Source organism: Corylus avellana, chromosome 8, assembly GCF_965113065.1.
Source record: "Corylus avellana chromosome 8, dhCorAvel1.hap1.2, whole genome shotgun sequence".
Taxonomy (NCBI): domain Eukaryota; kingdom Viridiplantae; phylum Streptophyta; class Magnoliopsida; order Fagales; family Betulaceae; genus Corylus; species Corylus avellana.
In genome coordinates, this window is record NC_142497.1 from 22,807,038 (window position 1) to 22,832,665 (window position 25,628).

General features: G+C 33.9%; 2 protein-coding genes across 2 annotated transcripts; both read right to left on the reverse strand.

Moving 5' to 3' along the window:
• Nucleotides 1-289: 289 nt before the first annotated feature.
• EMB3147 (Acyl-carrier-protein S-malonyltransferase) lies at nucleotides 290-4,903 on the reverse strand. Its single transcript, XM_059573814.2, has 10 exons — nucleotides 4,459-4,903; nucleotides 3,273-3,358; nucleotides 3,051-3,117; nucleotides 2,358-2,500; nucleotides 1,771-1,819; nucleotides 1,537-1,674; nucleotides 1,344-1,424; nucleotides 1,087-1,263; nucleotides 926-1,012; nucleotides 290-830 (listed from the first exon to the last, which is right to left on the reverse strand). The coding sequence occupies exons 1-10, from the start codon at nucleotides 4,768-4,770 to the stop codon at nucleotides 768-770; spliced, it is 1,203 nt and encodes a 400-aa protein (XP_059429797.2). The 5' UTR covers nucleotides 4,771-4,903; the 3' UTR covers nucleotides 290-767.
• A 1,120-nt stretch (nucleotides 4,904-6,023) lies between these two features.
• SLP1 (Calcineurin-like metallo-phosphoesterase superfamily protein) lies at nucleotides 6,024-10,625 on the reverse strand. Its single transcript, XM_059574130.2, has 10 exons — nucleotides 10,281-10,625; nucleotides 9,717-9,817; nucleotides 9,111-9,224; nucleotides 8,661-8,873; nucleotides 8,090-8,225; nucleotides 7,792-7,967; nucleotides 7,336-7,424; nucleotides 7,173-7,242; nucleotides 6,773-6,882; nucleotides 6,024-6,327 (listed from the first exon to the last, which is right to left on the reverse strand). The coding sequence occupies exons 1-9, from the start codon at nucleotides 10,465-10,467 to the stop codon at nucleotides 6,796-6,798; spliced, it is 1,173 nt and encodes a 390-aa protein (XP_059430113.2). The 5' UTR covers nucleotides 10,468-10,625; the 3' UTR covers nucleotides 6,024-6,327; nucleotides 6,773-6,795.
• Between the last annotated feature and the right edge of the window lie 15,003 nt (nucleotides 10,626-25,628).

Sequence of the window (25,628 nt, forward strand, 5' to 3'; positions counted from 1 at the left end):
TGCAAATTTGGATAAAAATGTAGCTATATTAGATTAGTTGTTTTAGCTCAAAAATTGGTAAGTTGTCCGTGCTCACTTAAAATAGTGCATTTGGCTTTGAAATGTAGGTTCTTTTAAAAAAAAATAAATAAATAAATAAATAAAATTGTGAAAATAGAGTGATTTACTTTTAAAAAATTAGTAGCTAAAATAAAAATATATAATTTTCTAATTAAAATTGAGAGGGCCGAATGTGAATGCTTAGGTTAAGGTACGAATGCACCACTGAGTGGGGAAATAGCCAAGCACATCAAATCATCAAGCCATGTTGTTTATGGAAATAAATTTCACCATCCATACGGGAAGTCACAAGCTGATGAGAACTGATTAAATCACATAAGATAAAACCAAACCAGTGATTCCTTTCTCAATTGCAACCACTAGCACCTCCTTCGGTGTGGTTTAATAATTCCCTCTGATCTCATACAACCCATCGATCTATAACTATGGCCACCACTAACTCTTATGTCCTACCGTGATAAATAAATACCTTTCGACTAAAAAAAACTACCCTCAAACAGGTCCATTATTCGGGGGACAAAGTTTTCCTCTAAACTGCTGAGTTGAAAACTTCTACACATGCTAAAAGCATATGATTCTCACATGAATTTTTGTGAGGGAAAAACTATGTCCGTCTTGAAATGTCTTCTCAGGGTTTGTCTTTAATAAGGAACCTCCACTCAAACTCCAAAACTGCTACACAAGGCGAGGTACCTCTAATGGCCTTCTCAGGCACCAATATTCTCAATGTCAGCACTTCTGTCCATTCTCTTCACAATGCCAGCTATAACCTGATACCAAAAATAGACAAGGAAACAAATGAGAAAGCTCATGCTTGCAGTTAAGTGTGCCCATAATCTCAAGGCTTGCAGTTTGATTATTATACCTTTCCAGGTCCCAATTCATAAGTTTTCTTCAGCCCCTTGCTTAGGAGAGTCTTCACTGTTGTTTCCCATTGAACAGGAGAGGTCACCTGTAGTTTTCAATTTATGCTCCAATTAGTACTTCCAGCTCAGGAAGGGGAAGAACAAGTTATGAGCAGCATACCTGACGTGCCAATATCTTCTTAATTGTCTCAGGATCTGCATGTGGCTGTGCATCAACATTGGAGATAACTGGTATTTTTGGAGTCCTGATCTCCGTAGCTGCTAGTGCAGCTTCCAATCTTGAGACAGCTGGTTCCATAAAGCGGGTGTGGAAGGCACCGGCAACAGCTAGGCGCACCTGAGAAAAATGGTAAGAGGGGCTTTATTGCTAGAAGAAATATGGTATAAGGCAGCACTAAAAATTAAAGAGAGATGTACCGTCATTCGAGCCTTGAATGACTTTGCTTTGGCTTCTACTGCTTCCACTCCTTTAACACCTCCAGATACAGCATAATTTCCCTACCAAAGTAAAACGCATTCCATGAAAAATTCAAATATATATCACATCATTTGAGACAAAAATTACCAGCTTGGCTTATTAAATTAGAAGTCAGATTTAAAAGAACCTTACAGGACATAGGTAATTTGCAATCTGAACTTTGTTAGCTTCATCAACTTCTTGATTGGCTGCATCACACAACTGTTGAACCTTTTCTGAATCCAGTCCTATTACACTGACCATGGCACTTTTAGCAGCATCGGAAGCTTCCTGGAGCCAGTTGGGAAAAAAAAGAGTTTAGTACAAGGGATTCCGAAATCCATCTCAGGAAGATGAAACAACTGTTAGCCAGTTACAGATGGCTACCTGCATAGCCTCTCCCCTTAATTTGACCAGCTTGAGTCCATCCTCAAAGCTTGCAAATTGAACCAAATCCACAAGAAAGGGAAGTTAACACAAGATTGCAAGAGCATATAGGATTCCAGACAAATGCATTAGAAAGAAGGTCAGCCACACATTGTCTACCAAAGACGGTTCAGTCACACATTAACTACCAGTGTATTAATCTCCTATTCTACTTGAAAGAGTAAATGATGAATATGCATCGAAGATGAGCTTATCAGTCCCATAACTCAAACAGGAAAAGGGAGTAACTGAATGGCTTAATTTTTAGTAACATCTACCTAAGGTGATAGCCAAAAGATCAAATAAATGTAATTATTGATTTATCAGATCGAATGCAAATTTATAACGATACAGAATTTTACAAGTTATGTTCAGAAGCATGCCATAGATGTACTTGACACACTGCATCAACTTTTGGCTCCAATAGGGGGGGGGGGGGGTTGGGGAGGGCCTATATAGAGCTCAAAAAATTTGATGTGTGTGTTCACTCAGCACAATGTTATTTTCACATGAAAAAAGTGACAGGCACACCTAGTTGGAAGACTCACCTAAAAGCCCCAGCAAATGCTAGAGCAGTATATTCTCCCAAGCTTAGGCCACCAGTGACATCAACAGAATCAATAATCTGCTGACCTCCATCGCGCACACGAAGTAACTCTACCGCAGCTAGACTCGTGACATATATAGCTGGCTGCAGAAGCACAGAATCAGATTCTAACCAATAACTGTCAATTGGAAATTGTATTCCCCAATAATAATGCTTAAGATACTATATCATCAACATATGATAGCATTAACGATTCAACTAAGTAATTTTATCAAGAAAAAAGGTTCTTGGTGGCTGGTGCAAATTTTAAGAAAATAGAAAGCAGATAAGTAATTAAAAAACATAAAGACCTCAGAAGTTCGAAAAGGCAATAAAATGGTGTTTTAAAGTCAATACGCTCTCAAATATTATATGAATATCAGAATATGATCCTGACAACAGACTCCTGTCTGCATAGAGGTCAATCAGTAAGGTGATGGACTCTAAAATGATCATTAATCTGGGTTCTTTGACCCAGTACTTGGAAAATTTGAATCATAAACATGTTTCAAAGTAGTGAAGTGGAGTCTCTTCATAACTATATAGATTACACCATAGCAGTTTGTTCTTCTCTACAGTGTAATTGTAAATTTGCAATAAATCATTGCCGAGATGATTGGAAGTGATAAAAGAAACCAGTAGAAGTGGTCAATACCTGGCTTATAACAGTTGAATCTAGCTTCTCTTTTGGTCCATTAATGCAAATATCCAGAAGGTCAAACCTGAATGCAATATAAACGTCACTTTGCATATATAACAGTTTACATTAATCAAGAGAAAATGATCATTTCTGGACTGAACATACAGTTGACAAGGATTAAATCCAACATCAGAAATCATAGAAAATAGTACAAAGTCAATAAAATTTTTATGCTACCCTAATATGTCATTTGCTTTCATGTACAATTCTGCAGCAGTGGGCACATTTTGAGCCTCCTTTCCCATACCAACTGCTTGGGCACCCTGAGAATAAAACCAATAAAATAGAAGTGCATCATCAAACAAGGTATTTTATGATGAACAATCGAGTTTAGATACTGTTATATTCTGGGGAAAAAATAGTTAAAAACTGAAAAACTTTTGAATGAAATTACTACATCATGTTCTACATGACCTATAAATTTATTTCTATCTAAAATTCCCTCTGCTTCATCCCAACCTGTATAATGCAAAGACTCGCCCCACATAGAGTGATTTGTATTTAATTTGAAGCCAAACCCAAGCACAAAGATTGCTTCTAGCAATGGACCACAAGTGCATTAATGACTTTACTTCGTCTCTATAATGACTTTATTTCTATCTAAGCATTAAAATAAGCTCTCGCATATAGATTGTTGGGAGTGCACATGCGAGTATTGAGTTCCATTTCCAGCAAAAGAAAAGAAAGTGAGTAATTGATAGACAAAATTGGGGCCCATAAGAGGTTTAAGCTTCTGTTTTTTTTTTTTTTTTTTTCTAATTGAGCTTCTGGATTTGAAGCGGTGTCCCAATATGTATATCAACGGGTTCTTGGTGGGCTCTAGGGCGTCTCTCTCCCCAACATACATAAAGCCCGTCATCCTTCTCTCCTCCAATCCTCATACTGATGAGAATTTCAGTATAACCATTTCTTTCCCTAGTGTATTTCTGATACTTCACATTTTTACAATCCTTATTCCGTCCAGTTGAAACCACTATTTCATTGAATATAGAACCTATGCAATTCATTCTGCACTAACATATGGTTATATGCCTTGATTTTCCCTGTTAACTTCATATCAATGTATGCATATCTATATAATAACTTATGAAGCTAAAAATAGCTAATTCATCCAACAACAAAAAAAAGAGAGCTAAAAATAGCTATAATCACTGATTAGATCAATTCTACTCAGGAAACATTAAAAAATAGCATATAACTCAAATAGAGCTAAAATCACTCACCGCCTTATTTAACACTAACCAAAACATACCAAATTAATAAACTCTTTCTACAATTCAAATTGCCAATTCGTTATCAAAGTAATCCTAAAAAGAATCATTGATTAGATCAAAAATTCGTAAATCAATGTGCGTCAAACTACCTGACCAGGAAACAGGAAAGCGCAGCTGGGATTGTAATCCGAGAACAAGGCGTCATCGACAACGGCCTTGGATCCAACCGAGACGCTCATGGAAACTCTAGATCGGTCGAGATTTCGGTCTCTAGCGCTCCGGAGAGTCGCATTTCTGAAGCACAGCGAGGAATTGGAGCGCATGAACGAGTCCGAAGGAAGCTTCTGGAGAGAAATGGAAGGGAGAGTGAGCGAGGAGGAGGAGGAGGAGACGGCCATGGTGGAGAGCGAAAGAGAAGAGGGTGTGCGCAGGATAAGAGGGTGGTGGAGAAGGGAGTGCATGTACAGGAGTGTGTGTGTGTGTGTGAGGAATGGGAGGTGTTATAATGCGCAGGGAGAGCTTAGGGCGGAGTTTACAAAGGTAGACGTTGAAGGTGGGGAAGAAAACCAAGGAAACCGGCCAACTGCCTAAAAGTTTTGTTTGAACCATGCGCTTCACACGCTAAATTAGTTAGTAGGCATTTTTTTTAACGCCTACCATTCGTTACAAAAGTTCTTTTTTTTTCTAAATGAAAAATTACACTTATCTCTTCAACTTATACTCGAATTTGAGGAGTAACTTAATTAGCTGAAGGTCACGCTACATGAAGTAAAAAACACTAATGTGAATCTCTCTTAGTTTTGCTCCTCTTGCATGAATTTTTAAATGAAAAATTACACTTATCTCTTCAACTTATACCCGAATTTGAGGAGTAACTGAATTAGCTGAGGGTCACGCTACATGAAGTAAAAAACACTAATGTGAATCTCTCTTAGTTTCGCTCATCTTGCATGAACATGTCAATTATATATATATATATATATATATATATATATCCGAATTGCAATAGCTCTACCGAGCTTTAAAAAGTGACGATCAATTCTTTCAAGTTATCCACCATTTTTAGTTTGCCTCTAACATTATTATTTTCTCTTAACTAAGACAAGAAAGAGAAATGTTAGAGGTTAATATTTTTCTCATATTTTTTTACAATCAACCATTAGATTTGTTGACTTATATAGACCCCACATAAGTCAATAGTAGACCACACAAATATAATGGTTAATCTATTGAATTTATAGGAAAATATGAGTCAAATATAAAAAACTTATTGACCCCTAACATTTCTCGACAAAAAATGTGTTATTTGACCTAAATATGACTAAAATTGTTCATCATACCCTTTATCACGTGTGAAAATACACTTATGCCCTTTGCATTCAATTTGTAAGATGATTGCAAATCGGACATCGATTTGAATGGGGTAAGTATAATTTTCCTTCTTTTAATACCTGAATGTTCCAATTAATAAAAGCACGAGGGAAAAGTAGGACAAGTTTTAAATCTTACAAATGTATATGATCTCTCAAATAAAAGTAAATCCATTTCTTCTTAATAAAAGACAATCTTACAACCTTCTCATCAGAATAATCTTTCTCGGAATGATCCTGTTGAATCCAAATCCTAGGATAAGCTTTTGTTTCTTTGTTTATTTGTGCGAGTGTTTTTCGTTTTTGGTTTGTTTGTTATGTTATCTGCCAAGCAGAGCCTGTAAAAATATATATATATGTATCAAAGAATTTACACAACACATTGAACAAAATTGTTATAACTACAATATCTTCTCTAAATCTCGTTTAAACTCAACATCTGATTACAATTTTATTAATTTAATTTAATTTAATAATCATCATAAACAATTTCATTTACATAAAGCCAGGTCTTCCAATGAATATGCTCTCGCTTTGCTTCTTTTTGTGCTCTCTAAGTCACCCCCACCAACTCTGCTTCTATGTAAATTGCATTTTTTTGGGGGTCAAATGCAAAGAATGTATTAGGGTCAAGACCACTATATTTTCCTGTAAACACATGCAACAAAAATTAGCAAAATTTACATTTGAATTTTATTGTACATATAGCACTATATTGCTAAATGCAATCAAAAGCAGTACAGTTTCGACACTTATTTGTCCGGCAACATTAAAACGCTAAAAATTTCAAGAAGCCTAAAATATTTGCTAATGAACAGTTCAAAAGCGGAACGGTGTTGATATTACGAAGGTCTTTGATCGGAAACCCCAAAAGCCAATCTCTCAAAATCTTATCTACTGAAATTGCTTACTGGTGTTCTATCAAAATTCAAAATCATATCTATTAGACACAGCACTGTGATATAGATATCCCAAGTTCTCAACATCAATGAAGTGCAGTACCAAGTAGAGTGTCCTTGCACAAACCAAGGGACTTCTAGTTCAGATTGTAATAGAACAATAAAATAAAGAAGAAATTTGGTATCCATCATACCTCTTACGTTCATTGGATTGATTCTATGTATAATCAACAGCTTGGAATTCACGATATGTGTCCTTTCTGCTCCTCAAAACCCTTACTTTCTCATCTCTTATTTCTAGAACCTGGTGAACCGATGTCAAATTATTAGTTCCCAATACCTTTAATATATATTTTATTATGCAGAAACTGAAACTTGAAAGAAGAATATGGAAGGAAATTATCATAAAATCCAATTCAGATCAGATCATATACTATAAAAGCAGTTCACTTTGGTCAAATCAAGAGTAATGCATAGAAGAGGGTAAGCTTTCTATATGGATAGATGCCAGAGAAGTGTCATAGAGTGGTTCTTCTGAGTTAGATACTTTAAGTTTTAAGACAACAATATCAGGCGACTGTAAGTTTAGTTTACCTCTGGTCTTGAATTAAGAACACCACTGGACATTCCCACATCAATGCGCCATATGCTACAATTGTATTTACTGCAGGATTTAGAAAGTATATCCAGACTTAGAAGGGACCATAATAACTTTTTCTTCTAATTAAATACCCAGCAATGAAGTATGGCCTCATACCAGTTCACCCCTCCAGTTTGAGGAGTATGCCCCACCACCATTGCCTTCGCACCTAATGCTTGCAGTGTCTCTTCAAGAATAGAATGTATCTGAGGAGCCAGATATTTTTAGTACCAAGAGCCACAAAAATCAATTTTGCAACATTACATAATCACTGTTGACTCAGAACCTCATCAGAGGAATAGGATGAATTTATCAATTTATAAAACAACCAACACAATTGCAGAAAACCTTATTTTTTGAAAATCCACTTTCATCACTTTTCAACAGAATCGTTAACGAAATTGAAAGCAAATCCAAGTCAAAGACAACAGATGGTCAAACGAACAAAAAGGTCTACCAGTTACCCCCATCCTCTCTTCACCATTAGAGCTCATGTGTATTTTCCATTCAAGTAAAAAGCAGCAAATTTCTTGAATAAGAAGGGGAAATGTACAGTCATTTAAAGAGACTTGCCTGCTTAATCTGATAGTCCTTCAAATCTGAAACATCACTTGAGTAGAGGCGGTTCCATACAACACTGTCATAACCCCTGGTAGCAATGAAAGGGATGTGAGGACTATTACCACTCTCACTGAGACCTCTCATCCAGTGAGATACTTCCCTGTTCATCCTCTCTATGCCATATGCAACTGCGGAAGGATCAACACTCCTATCAGGCATTTCAAACAAGAGAAGAATTGCTTTCTTAAGTTTGAAGAGGCAATGATTATACAACAAAATCACTTCACTCAAATCGCAGTGCAACTTTTACCATGGTGAGGAAGAAGGCCACCGTGACAGAATACCCAGTCATTGACCTTAAGAACCACAGCATGCTGTGCCAACTCACATGCCAATGGACCACCTGGTCTTAGGAGCATAGATCTGGCAATCACCCCCTTTTGCTTCTGTCCTAATATTTGAATAACTTTATCAGAAAAAATATTGAGAAATCATTAGCGATAAGGAAAAAATAAACTACTTGTTTTCAGGAGATGCTGGATAGTTAATGTCAAAAGAAACTACTTATTTTCAACAAGTTTAAACTTGTTCATATCAAAATGTCATTGCTTTGAAGAAAGTTACCTCATGCTGACTTACCTCCTAAGATCTACTTGTCTAAACTTCAACCTATGTACAACTGGTTCTAATTTTATAAATCAAAATAAGCCAAACAATGCACTTTCCAACAGAACCTTCCTCATAATCTTCTTTGATCTCAACAAAATAATAGTAAAAAGAACAAGAGCAACTACTTGTTATCAGTTTATTCTGACTACTGCAAAAAGAAGACGAAAACTTAGAAGTTCCCAGAGTTTTGATAGGAAAGAGAATTTTAGTACCTTCACTAGATTCAAAGGACCCCAATAATTTTGGGACATTTTTCTCTCTTCTTTCCGCCTTTCAGACACACCAATCCAACCAACAAAAGCTTCATTCCAGTCATTTCTACAGTCATCCAAGTATTGTAGGAAATCAATACACTCATCAAATGCCCCATAATCAACATATCTGAAATCCCCTTCAACGTTCATAGTCTCATGATTCCCATTAACCTAGAACCAAACAGAAGAATGTTAACAGCATATAAAATAGAAACTTAGAAATTTGACTGAGAGAATCCAAAAGGATCATATAGTATCTTGGTTCAATATCTAACTTAAAAATATATAAAAATAGAAACTTCATCCTGTGTTTACACCTTTTATGGAAATATATACGAAAACAGTGACTTGAGCATTTTATGTATTTTTGCAAGAGTATCAAAACTGTTCATTTTTAGCAGCACAAACCTGAAAAACTGCTCCACCTTTAGCTTTTGCCTGCATATCCAATGATCGCAACAATGATAGAATACCTAGTTCATCTTCACCACGATCAAGTATGTCTCCGAGCTGAATTAATACCTGTGTCGCCAAAGAAATATTCAACTAAAGCTGTCAAGAACTTCCTTGCTTTCAGTAGAAGAATAACAAAGGAAACTACCTACATGCGCAATACATCTAAAAAAACCGCATGTCAAGTACTTTCAAACACAAAATGGCCTCAAATAAGAAAAGAGAACCCTTTTTTTTTTAAGTGCAATTCACAAAACACAACCTCACAATGCAGCATAATTGATTCTTGGTGCTATAATTGCCTCAACATCTCCTTTACTAAATTACAGACTATTAATAGATTAACCAAGAATATTTACAAAGAACTCAGAATTTGTCAAGAGTTGGTTCAACTTACTGCCATGGTAATCGCTAGTCTGTCACAAAATAATAGCAACCTTATACACATTTCTCTCTATGTTGGAAGGCTTTCAATTTCAGAGCAGTAGCAGAACTTAACTAGATAGACTCCAACAGGAAACTAATTACTAAACTGATTTGCTTATGTAAGTAAACACATACCGTCTCTCCACCCATCCATATGTCTTGACCATCAGAACTCAAAACACCAGCCATCTCAAGTGCACATCTTGCTTGGTCAAGGTCCCCATGAAGATCCCCAACTACACACACATGTCAAATAAGAATAAGGAAAATCTAAAATCGAAAGATATGATGTTTTGTGAAACAACTTAGGACACCCAAATCATTTGGTTAGTGAAAAGTCTGGGTTCCACATTCAGAATTTGCAATTTAAGCAAATGGGTACACAAAGGTTTTTTTCATTAGACAGCTCAATAAGGTCGAGAAAAATGCCAACTTTAAATTGACTTTCTATCGAATTAACCATTTCCTAAAACCATGACATGAAGTACAATACAGAAAGCAGCTGTCTAACCTAATTACTAACTGAATGTGCACCCACCCAAATGCAAAAACATAAACTAACGACCCAACTGCTAAAAATCGAGTGCAAAAAAAGAAGCTAAATATACCAACAAAGACAACATGGGCATACCGCATACCTAAGAATACTTTGAAAAGCTAAATAAACCAAGAAAGATAAAGAAGAAAATGGAAACAAACCAGCAACAATTCGGCGACCAGGAGCAGAGACAAAAGTGGGCGGGTTTCCATTAACGACTATGGGCTTTAAAGCTCCACCTGTGATATGACTACAGCTATTCAAAGAAGAAGAATAAGAAGGTTCAGAGAGTTTGCGAGGGTGGGAAGGTGGTGGAGGTGGTAAAGGGCCGAGGCAAAGCGAAGCCATTGCTTGGGCAGTGGGCACACTAATGGCCACCCATCTGAAAGGTGAAAAAGGCAAATGGTGGTCTCCGTAAAGAGTTGTTCCTCAGCCAAGCGTTTGGTATCGTCTCTTTCTTTTTCTTGATTTTCTATGGATGGAATTGCTTTTACAACAGCAATTTGGATTTGATAATAACTGAGAGATAGCGCAGACGTGGAAATAGGAGGAATCAGAAGAGTGATGGTGAGAAGTCAAGTATAATTCCATAATTCGTTTGAATATTCTTGAAAATAAAAATGTAAAATTGATTCTTATTTTGAGCTGATTTGCAATAAATTTTATAGGATTAAAAGGTAACTTAAAACTCTTCTTCGTATAGTTCCCAGAAGATAGTTCAATTGGCTGGGACTACGCTTTATAAAGCAGAGGTCACTAGTTCGAATTCATCTCCTCCTCTTGTGCAGACATAACAAAAAAAAAAAAACTCTTCGTTTTAAAAGATATCACAAAACGTAAAGCGTTTAGCATTACGATTTAAAAAACACTTAATTTAAAATAAGAAAAAAATTTCAATAAGCAGGCTAAAGGGTGCTTATTTTAAAAAATGCGAATTTAAACCAAAATCGCATAACAAATATTTAATAAAAATGTATTTTTTAACATATTTTACCAAACATCTTTACAATTTTAAAAAGTAGCGATTTTAAAAACGTTTTTTTTTTAAATCGCACTTATTAAAACCACAATCCTAAGCGAACCTTAATACGACACAGTATCTCTTATACTAAAAAATATAAAAATTAAAATATAGATATAAAAGAAACAAAGAAAAAATTATAATAAATAGCTGGACCATCTCAAATTAGTTAGAAGGGATAATAATCAAACCCCTCTCAATGGAAAGAAAATCAAGAGAAAAATTTGATCCAGTAATATCTATTTTATAAGCCGTGGTCTTCGAACGATTAAACTATCCATTGAAAACGAATGGAAGTCCCTCACCCCTAGCGTCTATATCCATGTTTATAATTAATGTATTAATTACATTAATTAACAATTGATACGAATTATTTAGTTAAATATACTAAATATATAAATAAGTATTAGTGTATCACCCTCCCTTATTTTTAATCTATTTCCTCTTTTTTTTTCTTTTCTTTTTTTTTTGCTTTGCTTTGTCTTCATTTTGAGTAGACTGCCAAGGCAATGGCCAGTTGGACGCGAGTTGTCCAAGACAAACACGACGCCGTTTATGAGCAGCACCACTTAATGGAAAAATTGTGTTTATCCAACGAAAAGAAAAGGAAAAATACATTGGGTGCCTTGTTACTGCCTACTGGTAACATCGCCTCCACCGTGATGGTGACACGTCACTTGGTCATTTTCACCTTAGAAAAAACATTTCAAGTAATAGAGGCTTACTAAACTGATGTATAGCACATTTATTAGTATTAGTTATATTTATTTTAATTAATTGTTTTATTTTTTTCTAATGAATGAGCTACACATCAGTTTAGTAAGCATATATTAGTAAAAGAGTTAGTATCCCTCGCACTTATCATATATATTTAGACAAAATGGTTAAAATATCACTTATTCTAAAAGTTTAAGTTTTAATATTTTTTTTACATATAAATTTATTAAAAGCCAATACGTGAAAAAATATTTAAAATTGCAAATAAACTATGGAGTTAAAATTCGAAACTTTTAACTTTAATATCAAGTTAAATCATAGCTTATCTTAAAAGTTTAAATTGATTAATCAAATAATTTAATATAAACAAAGATTGGGCCGAGCCTTTTTGATATCAAAGTGACCTTATGCTATGCTTCTTTATTTATTTTGCTTGTTCATAGATTTTATATTTGAAAACATTCCATATATAGCCGAGAAAATATGTGTGGGCACATGAAGATGTATAAACTTATTGTTATTAATCCAAAAATTCTTGCCCATGAAACCCTTTGAAAGTGAAGAGTCACAAGGCCCAAAACTTCATTTCTCAAACATCAGTAGCAGGACAAAACCTGAAAAGCATATATTCGTGGACATTTTGAGGTTTAGAACGAAGGTCCATCTAGCCATCTAGTTGCTATAATGGCTTAAGCATCAAGCAAAAGGCCTAGCCAGCCCACCATAGCCCATTTACAACATTTACCAGTCTCCAACCCATACCTGCCACGTGCCCACCTAAAAAAAAAAAAGCACCATATCATAGTACGAGTAATACATCATAAGATAAGCCAGGTTATCTCAAATACATAAATAAGTTTAGAAAATATCATGAGTTTGACATAATCAACACCGGTAAGGAACTTCGTAAGGAGACTCCCATGTGGTTTGAATTTCGTATGTTTGATTAGTGTAAATTATTTTGGTTTTCATTAATGTCTTGGTAGAGCTGAGTCATGCTACAACTCAATCGAACTTGAAGAAACGGTTGTAGTTTTTACCGTCTAAGCCCTTCATGTGCAGCTCTTAGCAATCAATAAGTAGGTACTACTATGATTACGCTAAAATAAAATAACCTTAGTTGATCTCCTCCACCTGCATTTTTAATTAAAAAAAAAAAGAGCCTCGTACACGACAAGAGTAACATTGTCACATGGCAATCTATCTCTTAAAAATGTGCCTTAGCAAAATCAAACTCCTCAACAAGGACTTGGAGCAAATACACCAAATTCAACTTGTAATAGAGTCAGAATTTAATATTATTGTATCTAATAAAGTAAATAATGTCACGTCAATTAATTGTTTCTAATAGCATTCTAACATATTTAATTTATTATGTGATACCACATACGACATTAAATACTACAATATTAAATTCTGATCACTTTTCTCCAAAAAAATCTTAGGGCACGGAGGGAAGATGGTAAAGATAATTACACCTATAACTCTAGAAGGGGTAGAAGAGGGACCCAAAGGAGTGGGGGCTAGAGGAATTGAATTGACAAAACCCCAACACATAAGGGTAACGAATAAAATGAGCTAAGAGTAGCCACCGGGGAATCCAGTCACATCGGGAGATAGTAGATGCAAAAGCCAAGCCTAATACAAATATTCCATAGCCCATATATTATATATATGTGGTAAACATGCAGTGGTTCAAGATTTGCGTATCTCACATTGTTTTTGACCTAATACTTGATATATGCTCCACTATTCTCGTATCAAATCGATTTAACACCACACCTAACTGTAGGGTCTTTATATATATTCTTTTATTATAAATATATCTCAATTACAAATACCTAAATACATTATCTATACAGGCTCATAGTAAAAGTTGTCAGTTCAGAAAGTACTCAAAAGATTCTTAATTGAGCGGTCAGGTCAGATGGTCTTCACCATAAACTATGACACAAAGTTATATGTTGTGTTAGATGATAAATTCGTCCTCAGGCAGCTCATTCATGTATGTGTTTAGCGAAGAATGAGAGAACTTATTGAATGGAGAGAGAAAGGGGAGACCTTATATGAGGTCTCTCTTTGGGCTCTCTTGTGTTAGTGAGCGTTCATGGGATTTGGTGTGGATGGGCCTCTGTTGAGCCTTGTATCCTCTTTGGGTTTTCATGTGCTTCCGGACCCACCCCTACCCACGGGGGTGGGTCCTTTGTTGTGGGTGTCGGCGCACGGGCCTTGTCAGGGCTCTTTCTGAGTTTATCATATGGTAGTAAGTACTCAAGAAAAACTAGTAATCCCTATACAATGTGCAATCCTACTCCATAAATAGTATCACATATTAGAGCATTTACACTTGGCTTAGTCCGGATGCAAATTTGTTGCATTATATTTGTTTTAAAAAAAATAATAATAATACATATTCACGTGACTTTAAAATATAAATACTTTGAAAAAAAAATAGATAATTAAAATGAAAAAGACGAAAGAAGACTGAATCCGCAAAAGAAGGTATAAAGAGGGTGCCTCCAACAGCTAGTGTAGCTAGCGATATGGAAGAAGACATAATAATATACACACGTTGACAGAGCAAGCAATGGACAGATGGGTCACGTTTTTTGGCTAAACAAGGATTGGCGTACGAAGAAGAAAGAAAAGACCCTACTTCCTCTGGGTCCTTTTACTTTCATATATTCTTTCCAATCACTATAGGCTTCAGGATAGCTCATTCATGCATGCTCTATTTTCTCTGTACTTTCTTATCTTTTTTATCTAGGCTTTTGCAAAGCAACCTTTCCTCCTTGCTTTTTTTGGGCTAGTCTACTATTGTAGAGTGGGCCCATTTGGCCCGCATTCCCCTGTTACTGTAGCAAAAATAGATTTATGTGAAAAATAAGTAAAAATGTTTGGTATGAAAAAAAAAGTTTTGTAGTTATTTTTTTTTATCTAAATAGTAGTAAAAAGTAATTTATGTAATTTAAAAAGTACGAATGTTTGGAGTTTAAATGTGTAAAGTATGAATAGTAACTATCCGTGGCCTATTGCCAAACACGGCCATAGGTTTCAAGGGAATATTTTGTTTTTAACTTTGAGGAATGATTCAACTCATGTAGACTCTACACAAATTAAATAGTAGATTCATTTATTCACTATGGAGATGATTAAAAATATAATGAATTTTATCATTTCTCTTTAACTTGGGATTGGCAAATACCCATTCTGCTATTCACTTATATGCAATCGGATAGCATAATATGAATAGGCGGGGCAGATAATATATATATATATATATATATATATATATATATATATCATAGAGAGAGGGAAATGCTCTAAAAATAACACATCATCTTGAAATTTTTGCTGGCATCCAAGTAATGATATAAATAGGACTAATCATCTTAGAGTCCTTATAAATGTGATGTGATTTTTAAAATCACCATTAAATTTGAGATAATTATTATTGAATTTCAATCTAATAGTGATTTTAAAAGTCACATTACATTTGGAAGGACTCTAGAAGAATTAGTCATCCTTATATTATTACTTTTGGTATTCAAGTGATGGGTACCAAAATTATGTGGGGCTTATTAATTAGTACTCGTAGCATTTATCTTGATTAATTATCTTGATCGTGTCCAATAAATAAGCTTAACATTAGTTTGGTGCTCATCTCTGGTAAAATATTTAATATTTCTTTAAACACATTCACTATTTAAAGCTTCCTTAAAGTCTTTTTCTTGCAGCCAGACAGGTAAGGTACCCCCAGGTTAGGGGAGGAGGGATGGCCATTGGCTGCCTCCCTCCTCCAGTCCTCCCCTCGCCCTCTTCACACTGGGTGCTAGCAGTTTACCTGATGCTCCTAGCCCTGTTTCCACCTCCCTCCCCCTTCTCTGCCGCCCTTTTCCCCCTCTATTCCATTTTTTTCTTTGGCGTAGCCATTCTCCCTTTGCTGTTGTGGCCACCTAGCCTTTCTCCACCTTGCCACTTTCCTCCCCCGCCATCACCATCTGCCGCGTCTTTTGCTGGGTTGGGCTTGGCTTTGAATCGATTTGTCTTTACCCGATCTACCCCACCCCCACCCCTAGTCCCAGTTTGTTTGTGTGCGCCGCCAATTTCCTCCGTGCCTGTTTTGCCACCCACCGTCCGTTGTCGGGTCTTTTCTTGCGTCCCCCCGCGATGAGCTTCCAACGCCACCTTCCGCATCGGTTTTCGCCCAACATGCGATTGGCTTTCTTCCGACTCTCGTTATCCACAAGGTGTGCTTTTCATGTTTTTTTCACTATATTGTTGGGTTTCTTTTGTTGTATTTCTGTTTATCCCTTTAGTTGCTTGTATTTCTGTTTAACCCTTTATTTTAGTACGTTTTTCTTTCCTTTTTTTTGCTTGTAATAAAGCTTTGTCTTCTCTCTTTGATCTGCTTGTTACTACTGCTTTAGTCTAGACCCTTAGGTTGTGGATGTGAATGATATCTTGGCATTCGGGTCGAGGAGGATGAGTTTCGGCATGAGAGTTTTTTGCTCTGGTGGCCGAGAAATAAGCGCTACCTATGTATTGGATTGTGTCTATTTTGGTACAGATCTGATATTAAACCTGATAAATAGTCATGTGTTAGCGGATGCTATTTGTTATGGTTGATTCTGTATCTTTAGCTTCGGCTATTATTTGCTTTAAAATTTTTTACTTTGTTTGTAAGAGCTCTTGTTTGCAATTTTTATCGATGAATGTGTACGAAATATTTCCTTAAAAAAAAAAAAAAAAAAAAAGCCTCTTCCTTTCTCTAAATATAGAAAAATTTTCATAAAATTTGTTAGGATTTGTATATATTATTAACTTAAAATATTTATTTCTCATCTCTTTATTTTTCATTGAAGACCGTGTTGATTGGCTTTTTGTAGAAAAAGTAAAAGTACGTAAAGAATTTGTATTATGTAAAAAAAAAAAAAAAAAAAAATTAATGTTTTAATAGTGTAGAAAATAAAAAATAGTTTCATTTTCTATATATTTAAAAAATGATAATAAATAGTTATTAAGAGTGCTCAAACATAACAGTAAAACGTGTATGATAGAATGTGAAATTATTTAACTATATATAAAATTAAAAAAAAAAAAAAAGAATAAAAGAAATTATTAAAATAATATTATAGTTCTTAAAAAATAAAAAAAGTCCGCTCCCCACCATTCGATTCTGTTGTAAGATTTCCTCAACCCCATCCAAGCAAAGCTTGAAAAGTCTAAATAACAACGAGTGGTCACCCCGGGAGTCCCCCAACCATCAAAATGAGGTGGGGGCCACCACCAGGGGGTGCTTGATCCGGCTCTGGCGTTTGGTGTGTTGTTGATATGCGGACAAGTGGGAGAGCCAATATGAAGACCCTGTCGGTGTGGGACCCTTCCCCCTCAATCCAATAGAAAGATCAGAGAGATTTTTGTATACGGATGGATGTTACCCAAATCCCCATGCCCCCCCCTCCCCCTTCCCTCTTGTGCAAGTTTTTTTTGACCTTTCACCCACCTACTCCTTCAGTCGTGTGATTGCCTTCTCCACCTACTTAATAAACATTTGAGAGCTTTATTAATTTAATTAATCATACACTTAGCATTTTATTTATGATACTTTGACTTATGCCTTAGATAGATTACATCACACCTCGGCCTCCCATAGTCCTTGACGCGACATAATATGCATAATTAGATACCGTAAAATCTAATTAAAACGATAAAAAATACATTATAAGCATTGACTTTATATATATGATAACTTTATTAATCAAGAATTAATATTATTTTCAATTTATTTGAACTAGAGAGAATTCAATTGATTATATTTGAAGTATATTTTTGTTTTGTAAAAAGTAAAATGACAAAAATATTCCTTAAATATAACTAAATTGATGCTATCTTGTTTCATTAATCAACATAAGCAATGCAATTGTAACATGTATTTGATTAAGTGGCCCTTCTCTCGAGATTAGCTTATTGAATTGTAATTTGTATGATTAGTGGTTGAGAGACGATCTTAATAGTGTTTTTGTTTGAATAGGTTTTCAAACATTTGAAGAACTATTCAGCCAATCAAATAGGTAGACTTCATTGAAATCCTCGTTTAATGGGTACAAATTTTGACGGTAAACCCAAAAGAACTATGCCCAAGAAAGAGAATGAAATGCTCATACTTTGCTTGAATAATTAAACCCAATAAAGACTTTCATATTCACTATTGGCTTGGTGGTTAGTTGCTAAGTTTAATTTCTCCACCCACTTAAAACCTTGAAGCTTATTAAATAAATGATAATGTGGCATTTATTTATGATACTTTGACTTTACTAGTAAGATTACATCACAGCAGGGCCTAACATAGTGCCACATGTCACAAGCATTAACTTTATACGGATGTTAACCCTATTAATTAACATGAGAAAAAGCAACTGTAATCTGTATTAATTTAATTAATACGTCTATGGCTTGGGGGTTAATTGCCAAGTTTTCTACCTCCCCCCTCCAATGGGGCGAAGGGGTTCAATATTTTAATTGAAGGCATACTACTAGCCATTCTTCGTCTTCTTTTTCAAAGATACGTATATATATATATATATATATAACATAATATCCAGAGCTTTCATGAAGACGATTGAATATGGTGGCAAAGAAATGAATAGAGGAGGGCCAGGTTGGTGGAGGCTGGACCCCAACGCTGCAAAACTGTAGGCCGGGGGGAGGGGGGGGCTTCTGCAACAAACATGTTGACGTGACACAACCATGGCTACATACACTTGCAGGGGGGTCTGCCGACTAAGGTTTGGCCTAAGACCTTTTTAGGTTGCAGATGGTGGCAGCCCACGAGTTCCGCTGCTGCCTTAACTTGCTGCTTTCTTGCTAGACTAGCGTATCTAGAGAATCTTTTCCTCATATCTAATCATGGAAACTAAAAAATTTCTCGTGGGAACTTTCAACTTTGGCCGAAATAATATAAAATAAAATAAAAATTAAAGTCTTCTGTTGGAATTTAAGAAAATTCGGCTGGGATGAGAGAGGAGAATGCATACGGCCGACAATTTTTTTTTGTGATAAGATACTCAAATTTAGATTCTCGAATTCATTTGAACTTTAGGGGATTATAGTTAAAAAATTTGGTATTTTTAGTGTCGGTTTGGGTTTGTCATTTAAAAAAGTGCGATTTAAAAATGTTGATTTTTAGAAACGTAGTTACGTGTTTGGCAAAATCGTAAATTGACATTTAAAATCGCAGTTTAGATTTTAAAATTACATATTTTTAAAAAATCGCCTCCTTACTTACAATTTGAAAACGCAAATTCTATATGGTTTTCAAATCGCAATTTTTTGAAAATTCAATCCCAAATTTCTGGGATTTAGTTTAAAATTTTATTTTTTATATATGAAATCGCAATATCAAACGCACCCTTATATAAACTTATATCTATATATCAATACAAAGTGAACTCGACACTTGACATTTAGAGCTAAAAATGAAATATATAACGTTATGATTATGATTAACCTATATAATCTTATACTTATATCTCAACATTACTTGAACTCAACATACAAACACGAATTGAGATCCTTTCAAATGTTCGGATAATCTAGTACCCTAAATTGCTCATAAACTATTTGGAACACTTAGGCCTATGGAAAATGCTTATGTTTCTTTTTTGGTATTTTTTCGTCCTTTCACTTTTCAAAATTATCGTCAACATACATGATGCTTTTTTTTCTCATTTACTGTTGAAATTTTCTAAAATTTGGATTAATAAAAATTTCAAAATGGTAATTGAAAAAAAGGGCCCTATCTGCATAAATATTTCCACGGGTTTCAAAAGCTGTCGTTGATCAAGCCTAAAGGCTCCACTTGGCCTCTTTTAAAGCTCAATATATTTATTTAGGTGCTGGGCCTGCTGGCATCGGAGACTATCAAGATTTCTCTAGTGCGGGTTCTACAAAGCTGATACGTCGCCAATATCCAATCTATATCGTATCTTTTGATGAAAAATAAAGCAAGCCAATACCCAGAACATGTCTACCGATCCGTACGGTCTTGTGAGATTTCTATGTTGTTATTGTCGAATGGTACTGGTCTCATGTTCTCGAAGGTGACTTTTGATTTCTCCAAGGATACATGGCACAATTAATACGTTTTAACGAGGTGGAGGTCCATGTGCACAAAAGAGTAGAATGATACATTAAAATTAACAATAAGTTTTATTAAAGCCTTTTTTTATTTTTAATTTTACGATTAGATCGGGGCTAGACTTTTGCAAAACACGAAAGAGTCATCAGAAACAATCAGTTTATAGTTAATTCATATAAATCAATCTAATAAAATAATATGTGTTATCTAATATGTAAAATATATAATGGTATTAAGACATAAGACATATAATATGGGCGATCGTAAATGTACTAAGACATAAGATAACAGAGTTTAGGATTTAAGTTGGGCAAAATAGATAAAAAGTGGTTTAGGGAAATTAAAAAATAAATAAAATCAATAACTTAAGATTTAAGTTACTTGAAAAATGATGTCTACATCTATTAATTATGATGATAGTTATTTCACTAAACTTGTAAAAATTAGAGTTATAAGCTCTCATTAACCTTCTACATAGTTGCATTCTCACCTAAAATCACGCGTCATAGCTATTATTCTTTTAAACATTTTTTTTTAAAAAAATTAAAGGATATGTGTACTCACGTGAGTCTTAAACAAATTTAATGGTAAATTTACTTATTTACCATACAAAAATAGAATGAAAAATAATTTTTATCACTTCTTTAAATGAAACCCGACTAACATGTTTTGATCAAGTAACTTATTAAGTTATTTGAATTGTGTCCTCAAAAAGTAACTCAATTGGCTGGGATCACGCCTAATGAAGTGGAGATCACTAGTTCAAATTTACATCCCTCCTCTTGTGCGGACATGCCAAAATACAAAAAAAAAGTTATTTGAATTGCAATATCTTTTTCATAATAATAATAAAAAAATAAGGGTATGTTTGACCCATGATTTTGTCGGCCAAACTTATAATTTTTAAGAAAACCTTAGAAAATATCTTGTTTAATAGGCGGTTTGAAAAAAAAGTATATATTATTTGAAAATGTGAAAAATTCAAATATTTAACTGCATTTAATATTGCATTTTTTATTAGCCGTGTTATAAATTGTTATTTTTTTAAAATTATATAATTTAAAATTGTTAAACTTGACTAGTGGACATTAAATCAACGTTATATACTACCTCAATCATTATTAGAAAATAAAAAATAAAATCAAAAAACATAATGTGTAGCCTACTCTACTCTCTGGGTATAAATATTAGAAGTAGATGATACAAAATTGAATATAAAAAGAAATCTGAAATCTGAAATCGTATATAATAAACATAAAAAGGGGAAAAAAGATGAAAGATAGATCTTGCCTTTTTCGGGGCAGTGGGGTCAGTCAGACATGGAGGCAGAAGAAGAAGGCCAAGGAAAGCAAAAAAGAAATGAAAATGACGAAAATGCCCAAATTTTTGTTTTTACCGATTTAGTTGTTGAAAGATGTTCCTCCTATACCCACCCATTGATGTTGGTCAGAAAGGTCTGAGGGCATTAATGTCCTTATAAAGAGCGTCCCAGAAAGTAATAAATGAAATGGAAAGCTGTAGCAGAATAGCAGAAGCAGAAACTAGAAAGAAAAAAAGGCCTCGGTTCCCGAGGGGTCAGTCTCAAAGAAAGAAGCCCAGAGAGACGGAGAGAGAGAGAGAGAGAGAGCTATGATCTTCCCATGGAGGGTCTAGTACTACGCGTAGGGCGTAGCCTCTCACTCACGTCTCGCGGTGCGGGGTATCTGGGTGCAAGTGCCGAGGCGTCCCTCTGAGTCAGAAATGTGGCATAGGAATGACCAGCAACCTACGGACATTTCTCCTTCTTCTACACATACAATTGCCTCCAAATATACACAAATTTACATCACTGCCCTTTTCTCTTCCAATTATTATAATTTTTATGGGTAAAAATGTTTTTGGGTTCAAGTGATGTAAAAAAAAAAAAAAAATTTACACATGGTAGTTTTTTAACGATTGAAAAAATTACTGAACAAGTACTTGTAGTTTTCATCAGCAGCATTCCTTGATTTTTTTTTAATTTAGGGCACAATTATTTTTTCCTTCCATATGAATATATATTTCACAATACCTTTCTTTATATTTTTATATACCATTAAAATATTATTTATTTACAAAATACAAATTTCTTACTTACTCTCTTTTTTTTTTTACAAAATTTCAACACAATTTACAATTAAAAGACAAAAAATGAAAGAAGAGAGAAAAAGATAAATACAACCCTTAAAGGTTGGTTAAATATAAAGAATATAATGTAAGTATGTTTTTATAATTTTTTTGAAATTTTTTCTAAATATTAAAAAAAAAAAAAAAAAAAAAACATATAGAGCATCTGTTGAGTGACACTACCCATTAACCTTTAGGTTAACTATGGTAAATAATAATAATAATAAAGTGAAACGAGGGAGTGGTATTTAACACTGCTTTAAAATTTATGTGTAATGTTATAAATTATATTTTTATTTCATAATTATCACATAATGTTGATGTAGCAGTATCAACTAATCTTTAGATTTTAATTTTTTTTTTTAAATAACATTGATTCAAAAGTTAGTGGAGACTACTGAGTTATAATTATGAAATAAATATGTATTCTTTTAACATGATTATGTATATGTTAAAAAATTATATGCATTTTAAGTATAGAGAATAGAGTAATACTATAGACCATACAAACATCTTATAAATATAGCATAAAAGTTAATGCGGTAGGATCTAGCAGCTCTTGAATCAAATGGTACCTAGCATTAAACTGCCCAAAATTATCATGCGTCTTAAATATATATATCAGTTTAATTCCTTCAACCCATTTAATTGAAATTTTTCGTCCTTATTTTAATAAGAGCATTTTATTTTATTTTTCCCACGAGGAAGATACTGTGAGATCGTGTTGTCCTAAGTTGAATTCTCTTAATTATTCTTTTTCCTCTTGGGTAAGGTAAATTATCTTATTCTTGTCAAAAAAAAGTGTGCCCGATTGTGCAAAACAAGCATGTTTAGGGTCTAAAAAATGTGGTCCAAGGAGGGTAAGTGAGTTAGGTGAATGAATTTGGGCGCAATACACGTAAGATCATTTGACCCAATCACATGATTTATGCCCGTGTGTACAAAGACGATAATTAGGTTGGAGACATTATGTAAAGCATTTCCATTTAGACATGATAAATGATTTTTGATGGGTCCGACAAATTTAATGATGAATTTGTAAGAGTTAAATAAAAGAAGAACCAATGAAAAAGACCAATAACATATCTCTTTTGATATTGTGTTTTTTCTAAGCATAGAACACGTGATACAACACATACCTTTGAAGTGAACACTTTGGATGATTGTTTAGATCATGGTCTTGAGCTTACTCGAATTCTTGTTTGATAACAATAAAATAGTCAAACACGAGATCATGTTGATTTGTGAAAGTCTACTTGGATTCTGTCCGAACAAGTAAGGTTTGAACATATTATCATACATAATTGTTCTATTGCACAAAATTCTTATTTGACGAGACTCTTCTCCAACTTTTTGGAGCGAAAACTCTACACAAATATAAAGTTATGCTTTGAATGGGTGTGTCGGGTTTCTCCAATAATTGTGGATAAATTCTTAAATATGCTATTTATTTTGTTATAAACAATTGTGAACTAATAGAATTTCTAAATTATTAACCACATTTATCTCAAGTCAAGTCTATCTTTCATGAATTAGCAAAGCATTTGAAAAGTTATTATTAGCACCATATGATTCAAAGACTAAACATTTAAATGTATCCTTCATCAAATTTAGAAATCCCCCTAAACTCTCCAATATATTGCAAATTAACCCCCCACCCCCACCCCCTAAAGCCAAGCCTTCCTCACATCCAATCACCCCTCAAAAAAAAAAAAAACTAGAAAGATCAAAAGGATTGAAAATTAAAGAAATGCCTAGCAGATTTGATAGCATAATAGTTTTACATCGAATGAGGTGAGATGTTTCATATGAAAAGACACTTGAACCTTAGGTAGTTCAAACCCTACCTGCTTGAACTGTCTAGATATCTGGTCGAGTAGATAGGATTTAGGCAGTCTTTTACATGATCAATTTCAATACACAGAAGAATCCGCATCCTTAAAAGTCAAAAAACTAAATGAGAAAAGAACTGAAGCACTTAAACTTGAGGTAATTGCTGGAGATTGTTGAGTCATTAACTTTATCATCATCATAAGTATTCCGAGTGAAATTGAAGCGAAATATAAAGAATAATGTTGCCGGCTCTAATTTAGATTATTAACTCATGATGATTACTTTTGACAACAAACAGGGTCCAATAGTATTGCCCACAAGTGATGTTGGGATGGTGAAGAGCCTTTGATTGACCGTTGATGTAATGATAGTTGAAGCACCCCAAGTACACACACACACACACACACACACACACATATATATATATATATATATATATATATATATATATATATATATATATTTTAAACTTTGATTCAAATACAATTAGAAATTACTTCAATTAGATTATTAAATACATGCAACTCTGTTTTTTTACCCATGAGACCACAATATTTGTTCATAATCATGATTATTACTTTATGAATAAATGCTAATTTTTTCTTATAATACTGACGTAACCGTTTTAATCAACCTTGATAAAATCATGATTCTTAATCAAGTTATCAACATTGTGAAATAATTGTGAAATAAAGCTGTAATTTTTAATATTTCTCTTACTGTATTCATTAAGAATCATAGTTTATCAAAGTTAAATTACTATTTATTTTAAAAGTTTAAGTTAAAATTAAATAATAAATTTAATCATTTAATTAATACTATAATCAAAGAAGGAGCCAGTCTTGCAAATGGGTAGGGGCTCATGTCAAAAAAATATAACTGGCAAGGGCCAATTAGAAAAAAAAAAAAAAAAAAAAATTTACCTTAGAAAATTTTTTTTCTTGTCATTGGGGGGGGGGGGGGGGGGGGGCAGTCCCCCCTTCCCCCATCCCTAACTATAATATTGTTATTTAGCTCAAACAATTCTTCAATAACACATGAAATATCTTAACTAAAATTGAGGTTAAATTATATAATGAAGATTCAAATTTAATACTTACGTATGTTTTCATACCATTTAAATTATCTCAAAATTTTGTTTTTTATATGACCACAACGACAAACATCCATGCCAATGCAAAATGCCATTTGAAAGACTTAGTTTAATTGATAAGAACAAATGTGATTCCACTTTTCCTCCTCTTATGCATTGAATAGAGGAAAAAAAAAAAAAAAAAAAAAGAACAAATAAGATAATCATTGTGAAAAGAAAAATGCTAAACTAATTCACACTCACACACTTCTAGATATATACTCCTTAATGTGACATTAAAAATTATGATTACATTTGGATGGATTGCTATTAAATTTTAGATATAATTGTGATTTTCAACTAAACGTTAGGAAGAATGTACTTTGAAGTGTGAAAGTGAGAGTGTGTGGCATTTCTCTTGTAAAAATGCCAAAAAAAAAAAAAAAAAAAATACTAAAAGCTAATTGGCTTCATTTGTTAAAGGGAAATGCTAGGTGTTAAAAATGCCAAATGAAAAAAAAATAAAAATAATAATAATAAAAAAAAACTGAAAGCTAATTGGCTTCATTTGTTAAAGGGAA